Here is a 12,158-nt window from a genome sequence, read left to right as displayed (position 1 = left end):
CCCTATTCACCACCGGATAAATATTCCTATATGTAACGTTTATCGATTCTATATACAGTTTCTTGATAGTACACTTACTAGGTTTAGTCAATGTTTATGCTTCAGTTTCACATGTTTGTAGTCTTAAGGGATCCTCCTTTGCTTTAAGTACCATGTATCATCTCTCTTTGTCTGATTTAGTAAATGACCAGTGCTGGTTTATCCATTGCACCCTACTGTCTGCTCAGAAAGCTTTCTCAGTATTGTAACTTGGAGGAATTTTTGACTCATCAGTCGGACTTAGATGGGATGTGAACACTTAATATATTCATTATGAGTGTATATTCCTCTGTGTGCAATATTTATGGAACAGAAACCAGGACTGTCCACCATTTTACTACACGAAAAGTGTCTGTATATCATGTCTGTGTGCGTGTGTGGGCGTGTGTGTTTCTATGTGTCTGTAATCACAGTTGCCATGTGTGAAATTAGTGAAGTGAAAGTAAATGCACTTTTTAAACATTTGCTCTCTTTTAGCTATCTGTGCTAAATGGGCTGTTCTATGGAAATGTCTTAAATCCCAGACAACGGTAGTTTACACGTCCCTATGAAGCAATATTTTTCACGTTATATCAGCTGGGGATCCACGGAGGATAAACTCTCCCAGGGAAAGTAAGAGAAGTAGAGACTGCAAGGCTAAAGGACCTCCCAGTGGCCAAAATGTTACGATGGCTCCTGTGATCTGTCTTTGTCTGTATTTTTCTGCTAATTATTTGATAGTACTGGGCTTCACCAAGCACATGTGTCCGGTGGTTTACCAATGTCAGAAGCACACTGAGAACACCCATCATCTATATTTATCCACAGCCTATGTTTCTTGAATGTACAATATTTAAACTGAGTGTGAAAGAACTGAATAAATAGTTATGGATGTCACCAAAAATATCAATAAAGGAATCGTACATTTGTTGTTGCTATTCATCTTCTACAAACATTCATTTTATTTCTTTATTTTGGTGGAACCATGTGTTGCTGTTGATAGTAGGTTTAATTTTCCTAATTAAACAATTTTAAGTATGATCTGTTAACCGTTGAAGTGCTCGCATCCATTTTAATGCAATTTTGTGATATTTCGGCATAAATGGGCGACCTGTTTTGGGCTCATGAATACAGGGAAAATCATCAAGTCTGGTGATCCCACAGTTGCTTGGCCAACTGCATCCATAATTCTGCATCCGTTGGTGAAATGCATTTGTTTTTGGGCTGAGTGTAGTTCCAAAATAGCGTAGTCATAATATGGAGCTGTTGCCTTCCAATGATGCATTTTCAGCTGAAAGTGACCAAATGATGACAAACATGTTCATATGATGAATCTGATGGTTTTTTTGGTTCCATTTTTTCTGTGTCACTATTGAGACATACAGTAGTCAGTATTTGATTAGGGTAATATAATATAATATAATAAAAGTCCTTCAAATGACTGGTATCCCTTTCACGATGTAGTCTGTCTCACAGCTGATGTTTCCAGCATTGAGGAGCACTGAGACATTGTATGAGCTCTTGACGGAAACAGAATAAAAACAGTGTATTACTAATTCATTGTAGCTTTATTTGGTGTTTCACACTGAATCCAATTTTTGAATAATTGGCGGAAGGTGTATATTACACTTTTTTAAAGTGTGACATAGGAGGTGAGCTTACATTTGACTTCTGGTCAAAATTGAGGTACAAGTGTTCATTCAGGCCTCTCTTGAGCATAATTTGTTCCAGCTTAATTAGGAATTTGCATTCTCCATTTTTTGAATCCATGTTCCTCATTTTTACCTCATTATTTATCTTACTGCTGTTTTTTCTTTTCATTTTGATGCTTTATTCTGTTTTTCTTGGGTAATGGTGCTGTTTCTCGATACAGTTTTCTCATGAGATGCCTGGGAGAAGCCACACCACACATTGGCTGTTAATTTTTTCTTGATAGAGACATACTGTCATGTCACTGGTATTTTCAGTTTAAATTTTTGTTCTCATAATGGTTTTATCATAAGTGTCATCTGAGGTTTGCAAATTTTGAGGTGAAAATTACATAGGCTAAAAAGTGTGAGTTCTTGTAATGTGAGATTTGTTATATGGGGGAAGAATACATACCTTCTAAACATTAATTTATAGGCATTCATATCTTGTAGAAGGCACAAAAGCAGCATTGTTTTTTCTCAGCAAAGAACTCAGATTTTTGCTCAGTACAGCAAAGACTCTGTGATACAGTGATGGAAGTTTATACATATCAGTTCACAGTATGGGTACACTGGATATGCTGAAGTCATGTAATTTATATTATTGATCCATTGGCTTATTGTTTGTCTTTGCCAATGAAATTTTACTTTTAATATCAAGCAAATAATACACTTTCAATAAAAGACTGCGCTTGCACAAAGATTAAAAATAAAATAGGTATCACTAAAACTAAATATGTATGGAAGCAAGTTTCTGAACAGAAAAAAAGGTGAAAATAAGATGTAGGGATGAATAGTCCTGGAAGTTTGCCTCATTTGGACAGCTTGCTAATGACACGAATCAATGCACTGTTTTCATCTTTCAGCTTCTGATTTTCAGACTTCAGATCAGCCACTGCCTATACGGGGTGAGTAAAACAAAAGCTGTGAGTAATACGGAAGTTCAGTGCAGTCACGTTGTGACCTCCATGTGTCCTGAGTACTTTGACAACAGGTTCACATGAAGGATATTTTTTTCTTTGACAAGCTTTGTATTTGGTCTTCCTTCAGAGAACAAACAGTTAATGGACGTATACAGTATTGTTGGGTGTGCTGTTGTACACTGATTCCTCTGCTTACAAAGACAGCTGGAAAAGTCTGCTTGTCAATCTATTTTTTCCGAAAAATTTTAATGCAGACTTTCCTTGACTTTATTTAAATGTTCTCTTAAAATCCCAGATATAGCTATAATAAAAATACTGAACTGAACTGCTCATGCCTCGTTTGTAAACATTAAAAGGTACATGCTCGTGACCCTGTTAACTCTTGATTCTGGGTTCACAAAACAATTCTGCTAGGTTCTTTACTCAAACCTTTGATATCTAGCAGTATAATTCCACAGTGTTGCTTGTAATAAAAATCGTTTGTAAAAATATACAAAGAATTACTAGAACTCTATTTTTTACAAAGCAAAGAACAGGACAAAGTATTTTTAACATTGTTTACTGTTTTGTACCTCACAAAGGCTTATAATGTGCATGATCCAATTTGGCTTGTTTTATCCATGCTACAACTAATTACCATTTCATAATTTTCATATTTCACGCAGATATCTTATTTGGGAAAGCACCTTACTTTGCTGATTTTAATTTGTGTATCATTTTCTATTTTTAATTAATCAAATATCAGATTTGTGGCCAATATATGCATCAGAGGGGGTGCAGTGGCGCAGTGGGTTGGACCACAGTCCTGCTGTCCGGTGGGTCTGGGGTTCGAGTCCCGCTTAGGGTACCTTGTGACGGACTGGCGTCCCGTCCTGGGTGTGTCCCCTCCCCCTCTGGCCTTACGCCCTGTGTTGCCGGGTAGGCTCCGGTTCCCTGTGACCCCATATGGGACAAGCGGCTCTGAAGATGTGTGTGTGTGTGTATATGCATCAGCATGAACCAATAAATCATATAAATCGGCTGCCACAAGTGACACAATGAATAATGCCTCAACTGAATAAGTACCCTGAAGGACCTAAGCATTGTACAGTATAGCAAATGCTTAACCTGAATTGAGCCATTAAAAATATCTAACTGTAAAACTTATGTTTACATTTATTTATTTAGCAGATGTATTTCTCCAAAGCGACTTACAATGGATACTACATAGTGTTACCAGCCCACACACCTTATTCACGACAGTGACTTACACTGCTAGATACACTACTTACACTGGGTCACTCATCCATACATCAGTGGAACACACACACACTCTGGGGGAACCTGAACAGCATTTTTGGACTGTGGGAGGAAAGCAGAGCACTCGCACAAAACCCACGCAGACATGGGGCAAATATGCAGCAGCAGCACTACTTACTCAGTAAAACTTGAAGTTACTGTGTGTTGACTAAGGAATAAAATTATTTCATGGTATTTCAAATTACTTCAAATGCCAAGACATATATTTTGAATTCAAATGACTTTTCTCAGGTGTTTCTCTTAAGTGAGAGTTGGCAGATTGTTATGCTAAGTTTACAGCACAAATGACATTGTCGTAACTCTGGCTTTTGTAAAGGTGTCTTTATTATATACGGGAAACTTGCAGTATTGTTGGCTGTCCAATCAACTGATGAACTGCATTGCAAAGACCACATGGTCAGGTGCTTGTCCTGTCTTAACAAAGCTTACCTTCAATTCCTTCTCCATTGCTGATATTTTTTTCTCCAGAACTTGAATTTCCTTGAGAAAGAGAGAGAGAGAGATGAGATGGTTAAATTACGAGAGGTACTGACATGGTTAGAAAAGGAAGATGGGCTCTTCTTTATGATTCCAGTTTATGGACGTAAGGGATTCATCACAAGGCAGCATTAATTAGAAAACTTCTGCTGACCACACAGAGGCACTAGAACATAAAACTGCGAGCAGGTACTATATTACACAACCAAGGCAAGAGGAATGACAAATGACAGAAGGTGATTTAGCATAAGGTTAGGGTTAGGTTTCTACTTTGGCAGGTAATATTTCTAAGAAGAACCTTTTAAAATGAACTGATCTAAGACATGGCAACAATAAATGCAAGTGGTAAGTTATTTAACATGCAGAGCAGGAATGTGAAAATTAATGAATGAATGAATGAATTAATCAATTAATTAATTAATTAATTGCAACTGTCAAAGCATGCTCCAGGGATTGTAGCAAGAAGTACCATTTTCTCTGTCTCAAGGACACTCAACCTTTTGTGTATTCTCTCCTGCAATTAAAAGAGGAAATGTTGTTACACAACACACAACGTACTCAAAAACTCCCATCATCCTCTATGAGCTATTATAGATATAAAAATAATTCCATTTATTTCCGTGCCCTCTAAACATTTGCTCATGTTAACTGAACAAATCCTGCTGTGGGTTGTACAGGCTGGCAAAGTGTAAAATGTATGTTTAATGATCACATCCTGCTGATAAAGGATAATCACTAGGGTGAGGCCAGCTGTCCTGGCTGGGGAGTTGGGTTCTAGGTCACAGGCTCTGGTAGCACCTGAGTGGCTTTCTCCAGCTCCGTCTGGACCTTGATCAGCTCTTGTTTGTTGCTTGTCAGCTGGGATTTCAGTTTCTCATTCTCTGCCAAAGCATTTTCATACCTCTGAAAGGGCCAATAACAGTTTAAGAAGTCCTGGCAAACAGAGCTCTTGCATCAGCTTAACAAAATTGCTATGGCTTTGTTTTCTATTTATTTTGTTTAACATCAGAATAGATTTTTTTTTCTTCAATTTTGCTGAAAACTTCATAGCACAGAAATGAAGAGTAATGCTGTTGGTTGAAAATGTTCCATCATGAAGTACCTTTATATAATTCTTGAATCCGGCCTCATCTTCCAATTTTTTCAGACTTGCCAGTCTGTTTTCTCTGTCTCCAGCACGAGAGCCTTGCCCAGTCACCACCCTGTGGGAGATATGGCATACGGGTTACATTACCTTACAGCTTTGTCCACACAGTTTGGGTATTAATGGAATAATAATGTCATATGTCCATACACTTTGATTTATTTAGCTTTTCTATATTGATTCATAGGGTGGCATGGAGGCACAGCAGGTAACACAGGCACCGTACCTTTGTCATTCTACTTAAATATATATCCATCATGCAATCATGACAAAGTTACAACTGACAGAGTAACGCAAACTTTTAGACAGCATTCAAATCCATGTGCCAGATTGACTGAATCCAGTCTGGAGAACCAAACTTCCAGAAATTACCTACCTTGTTTATAGCTGTTTCGGGCCAGACCCTTCTTGCTGTCCCAATCCATAGGGAACCTATTGCCACTTTTCCCCTTTTCCCTGTACACTAATGATGTTACTTTGATTGGTAACAAAAATGCAGGCTGGGAAATTAACAGAAAATTTAACTCAGCAACCCAATCTTCCTATCTTCTCTTTTATCACTAATAGAATTGACCTCTTTTAAAGATGTGACATGCAAGTCACTTCCAAGACATTCCACTGAGTCTTGCTTAAAATTTTAAGAAGCCCTGTGACAGATAGTGTTGGTGGTATGAACTAACACTGAGTTTTTCAGCCTGACAGCAAAGTGTAGAACCCAAGCAGAGCCCATTACCCAGGTTGCATCATCCCTATGTGTCAAGTATGGTGGTGCTAGCCTTATGCAATGGAGATGTTTTTTTTTTTCATTCTTAGCTTATCAATAACTACTTTTCCAATGCAGAGACACTGCAGTCTGGAGTCTATCCCTTAAGCAAAGGGGGTGAGGGAAGGTACATTCTGGATGGGACACTAGTCCATCACAGTACACTCACACACTCATCTTACTCATATAATACATACAAAGGAAAAATTAGTGTTTTATTTTGCCACTTCACGTGAATCATGTGTTTACTTAGTGGGAAGAATTTGGAGCACCAAGAAGAAACCCTTATGAACATATGGAGAAAATGGAGTCTTCATACAGAATGAACTGGGTTTGAACCCATGAACAAACATGCAGCCTAGGAGATGTGAGGCACCAGCGCTACCTGCTGCACCATCAGACCCTCAAAATGTGTTATTTCTGAAAAAAAAATTTCTGAAAATACTTGCATAAGAAATGTGTTGAATTAAATTTAGGGAGGAGTTTGGGACATCAGTTTACATTTTAAGGTGTGATAGACCAAAATATGAAGTGGAAGGGGACTGTAGACCTTCTGTAGGCACTGCTTGTTTATAATATACATATATATCACATACCTTTGAAATGATCTATAATGCGTTGTATTTATTTTGATTTCAGAGGAGAGTACACGTTTTGAAATTATATAGGAAACAGATAATGGAATTTGGTATCAGTTAGACAAAAAGGTGGTCACTCACCTAGACGATCTGTCCTGCAACAAAGGAGAAACACAGTGACATTAAATTTTATCTGTCACACACAGCTGAATGTAAATATTATTACTAATGCTGGGGGATAAGTTCTAGTAAATGCTTTTTGGGGGATATTTGGCAGAAGCTATATACTCCAGATAAATGTTTTTTCTGATTGGCCAAATCACATCCACTTGTCTTGCATTCCAAGTGAGGATGTTGTATGCATGCATGAGAACGAGATCTACTTAACTCGAGTTTACATGCAACCACAACTTTTTAATTGGCCCTCTCCTCTTCAGATTTAATATAATGTTTACCATTTAAAAGCAGTCAATACCATTATGCTGTGAAAAAGATCCTGTTTTTGTAAAAATCTGACGCTCATTTTCTGTCATCTATTGATTAATATGGTCCATCTGATGACTTTGGAACAGTCATAGTAAATGAGTAAATGGATCCTGGAGCAGGGTGGTGCATCGAACCCGTGAGACACTCTGTTCCCTGTTGGGCGGTTCTCACTACTTCTCTTGGATTGTCAGTGTGTGTATGTGTGTGTCTGAAATCATGTCCTAAGCAGGTGTGTCATTCTCTGCTCCGATTCCAGCTACTTATCACACAAATGACAAGAGCATTATCAACATCATTATTCACTTGACATAATTAAATATGTATATATATATATATATATATATATATGTATTTGACACAACCCTGGTTAGGGTTGATTTAAGAACTAGCAAAGCCCAAAAATGTGTGCAAAAGCTCTATTGTATGCCTTGCAAACTAAGAAAAGATTTTTTTATATGCAAATATTGTCAGCTTTTGTTTTTTGTGTGCCATAGACCATACCAAAGAAGCAGCATAATGTTATATATTTTTCACATTTTCAGAATTTTCTTAGAAGGTGATGGCAGCAGATCACATAGCACAAAAGTGGCACGTGCGTGTGAAAATCATGAATACTCCTATTGTTCTGCTCAGTTCAACACACACACACACACACACACACACACACACACACACACATACACACACGCTGGCTGAAGCCGCTTGTCCCAGAGCCAGAGCCTAACCCAGCAACACAGGGTATAAGGCTTGGGGGGAGGGGACACACCCAGGACAGGACGCCAGTCTGTCACAAGGCTCCCCAACTGGGACTTAAACCTCAGACCCACCACAGAGCAGGGCCCGGCCAAACCTGCTGTGCCATCACATCCCCTCACTTGGTTCAACGCCAATCTGGTAAATCGAGTCTTTTTATTTCCAGTTGTGCCCACTTGTCCAGGACTAAGAAAACAAAATCATTTTTAGCTGAAAAACTGACTCAAAGGCTAGAATCTTTGATAAGAATAATTCTTTGACGTTACCTGAAATCTGACTCATAGGCAAAAGGTGTGTGCCCAGAGCTCCTTGCGTCAGAAACCACAGCTCAGAACAGTTTTATCAATGTTATACACCATTGCTTGCCTCTAATTTTCTGCATTCGAGCAGATTAGGAGCTGAGTGTTGCTGTGGGAAGGATGCCAGAGATCTCTGAGAGCAGGGTTCTGCCTCCTGCCCAAGTGAAGTGCACCAAGGAGAAACCCGAAACCCAAAATCACACGCGGGCGAATTTTCAAAAGGAAAAAAAGCCCTTCAAAATAGAGCACAACAATCGATGCACATCTTTAGCAGCTGCTGGAGTGCAGTGCTTAACCTGTGGCTGCTAATGATCTGTGAAAATGCTCAGGGAAAAGTAAAATGCGCAGTAAACATGCATAGTGTCACGCCTAAGTGATCGCTTTCATGCTGGAACCTCGGATCTTTCTGTTTGAATAATGGTGATGCCTCTTACCCAAGCGCTAATCACAGGAAACAAAGACAGTAGCAGAAAATGTAGTCTTTACAGCTGTTTCACGGCTTTTTACAGCATGTACTGTGGGTGGGGTAATGGTGGAGGAATGAGGCTTGAGATTTTCTGGGTTCATGTTTATGTCCCTACTACTCCTGTACAGTGCGAAAGACGTATAATCTTATTCCGTTAAAATTCTCCTATGTTTACATGAATTAAGTATAAAATAAAATCACGTGGCTCTAACTTTGTGATAACCTCTTCAGACAGAAGTTTCTGCTGAAGTGATGCAGTGTCTTTGTTCCACAAATTTGTGCATTTATGTAAATCATAGCTATGGCAGCAGAACATCAGTGTTGTTAGGATCTGGTGGTGCTGCACTTACAATACATTATGACACACTGAAGTGACTAGTTGTAGTGGTCAAGGAACGGTCAGTGAATGAAAATAAAAAGAATGGATTCACTATGGGGGGTGTGGTGGTGCAGTGGGTTGGACCTTGTCTTGCTCTCCGGTGGGTCTGGGGTTTGAGTCCTGCTTGGGGTGCCTTATGATGGACTGGTGTCCCATTCTGGGTGTGCCCCTTCCAGCCCTACGCCCTGTGTTGCTGGGTTAGGCTCTGGCTCCCCACGACCCCGTATGGGGCAAGCGGTTCAGACGGGGTGTGTGTGGATTCACTATGTCAAAATCAAGAGCCATTTACAGTATCTTTATAGTGTTAACAACAACTGATTACCCAAAATGCTTAAACTAGCAGCCAGTGGAGAGATTACAGCTGCTGCCATTGGACTTGGAGGTCTGATTTCCCACCTTCTTTTGCAGAATCCTTGTGCAGGTTACTTACACAATTGCTCCGGTAAACTTGCCCAGTTGCATTAAATGAGTCACTGTAAGTCACTTTGGAGAGAAGTGCCAACTAAATGAGTAAAGGTAAATATTCAGTGTCACTATCACATTTGAAAGGCTTCAGTCTTCACTAGTGATGCCTTTGTCACGCACATGGTTTCAAGTGATGGCACTGTGACATTCCATATTCCATATGATTTTTGTTAAACTTGAGACTTCAGCACTAGTCCATAAAGCCTTGCAGTCATTGTCAGCTGTGCCTAAAGGAAAATATGAGTCTCATCCGCAGGAATGGAAGAGGATAAATCTCAAGTTAATGTAGATTTTCCAGGCAACCACACCTCTATCCTCATTTTTTGGATGTATGTTCCAGTATCACTGGTTGAATAAACAGTTAAAATTGACCTCCCCTTATCTCTTTCAAGCTTCCTGAGGAAGTAATCCAACATGCACTGGTACTGATGGAATGTTAGTATCTGTTTCAACAGCCATTGAAAAACAACTCTCACACAGTCTGAAACCGCTTGCCCCATATGGGGTCGCAGGGAGATGGAGCCTAAGCCAGCAACACAGGGCGCGAGGCTGAAGGGGGAGGGGACACACCCAGGATGGGACACCGGTCCATCGCAAGGCACCTCAGGCAGGACTCAAACCCCAGACCCACCAGAGATCAGGACCCGGTCAAACCCACTGCACCACCGCATCCCCTTCACAAGGCTGGAGGGGGAGGGGACACACCCAGGAGGGGATGCCAGTCCGTCACAAGGCACCCAAGTGGGACTCAAACCTCAGACCTGCCGGAGAGCAGGCACAAGCCAAACCCTCTGCACCATCACACTCCCAAAAACAACTCCACATTTACATTTATCTGACACTTTTCTCCAAAGCAACTTATAATGGTGTAGGGTCACAATTATTTGCCCATTCATACAGCTGGGTAAAGTTACTGGAGCAATTTAGGGTAAGTATCTTGCTCATGGATACTGCAGCCGGGGGAGTCAAACCTGAAACCTTCAGGTCCAAAGACAGCTGCTCTAATCTAATCCCTACACTACCAATTCTAAGAAGTGAATAGGGCCACTATTTCGAGATGCTTGGAATGCCACTGAATTTTTAACAACCTTTTACTGTTGTAATTTCCATTACAAGAACATGGGGTGAGCATTTCTATCTAAACTGGATTTGTTTTTAGCAAATTTCAACCAACTTTGTATCACACCAGTCCACATTAACATTTTCAATTACTTCTAATGCGAAAAATATTCCTGTTACTCATTTTTTCACCTTTTCATCCCATCAGTGTAGATCTCAAACCTATCAGAGGTGATTAATAATACAGTGTAATGCCCCTTGAGGTTAATAGATTATCATTATCAGAGAATTAGGAGTATTATCTGGAGGCAAAATCAATTATTTGCACATACAAGAATCTCCCTGAACTTCTTTATTTGCTGGTTTCATTTTGTTGTACTATTTAATGTCACGCAGTATGACTAGACAAACTAGTTCTGCTGTTGCAGGTACAACGGCATCTGAAAGATGTAGAGTAAGATGACATGTGACATTCACACTGAACTGCTTTGATAAAAATTACCCCTATACATATTGGGCAAACAATTGTAAGCACAAGACCTTAGTGCCCACATCTAACACAGTATGATGCCTTACATAAAGACATCAGCTAAATAAATGTTTACTGGGCACACACTGTTTCATCAGATATCAATGTTTGGAAATTGTGAGAAACTTTTTCTGCTTACTCTAACATTGCATCAGTTCAAGCCAAGTCAAGTGGGTTTTTATTGTCATTCCTCTATATAACTTGTATACAGTAGAATGAAATGTCATTTTTCCGGGACCACGGTGCAACAGAGAACAGTACGCAAGATGACATAAAGTGTAAATACACAACAGCGTGAGATGAGTGCAGGACAATAAATATACAGAACAGACTTATAAATATACAGAAGAGCTGAATATAGAAATTAGGTACTTCTTACTTTGAAACTGCTGGTCGTCGCAGAGTTTGATGACGATGTTAAATCCAACCAAGACTTCCTTTGGTCCTTGTTGCGTGAGTGCACAGATGACATTGTACCAAATTTTAGGTCACACAGTGGCCCAAAAATGCAAACATCTATAGTGTGTAGAACGCCATGTTAGCATACTCCTGACAAACTTCTGTTTGCTCTCTGAAAGATGGTTGGTGAATTCCCAATGCTTCCAAAGACGGTGGTCCCCAGGGTCGCGGAAGAGGTGTTAGTTAATCCAGAGACAAGTAATCTGATTGGAGTACACAGCCAGGCCTGCCTTTCTACAAAAGTACTGTGATCATACAACAAAGGTGAAAACAGTCGCTCCTCATGTCTCTCTCTCTTTCTGTTTTGCAATTTCTTTTGCAAACACAGGCAAAGCCCCTCCCACATCAACAATCAAGGATCTCTTTATCTGCC

The 12,158-nt window shown here is 39.8% G+C and overlaps 1 protein-coding gene across 1 annotated transcript; it reads right to left on the bottom strand.

The window, feature by feature from the left end:
* Positions 1–2,452: 2,452 nt before the first annotated feature.
* Positions 2,453–12,060, bottom strand: LOC108933694 (protein phosphatase 1 regulatory subunit 12B-like). Its single transcript, XM_018750894.1, has 7 exons — positions 11,706–12,060; positions 7,032–7,045; positions 5,508–5,607; positions 5,204–5,308; positions 4,875–4,919; positions 4,358–4,408; positions 2,453–2,605 (listed from the first exon to the last, which is right to left on the bottom strand). Exons 1-7 carry the CDS (start codon positions 11,796–11,798, stop codon positions 2,519–2,521), a joined length of 495 nt encoding a protein of 164 aa, XP_018606410.1. The 5' UTR covers positions 11,799–12,060; the 3' UTR covers positions 2,453–2,518.
* Between the last annotated feature and the right edge of the window lie 98 nt (positions 12,061–12,158).

The sequence above is a fragment of the Scleropages formosus genome, chromosome 16 (genome assembly GCF_900964775.1).
Source record: "Scleropages formosus chromosome 16, fSclFor1.1, whole genome shotgun sequence".
Classification (NCBI taxonomy): Eukaryota; Metazoa; Chordata; class Actinopteri; order Osteoglossiformes; family Osteoglossidae; genus Scleropages; species Scleropages formosus.
Note: the sequence above shows the minus strand (reverse complement) of the source record. Positions and strands in the feature narration are given on the sequence as shown.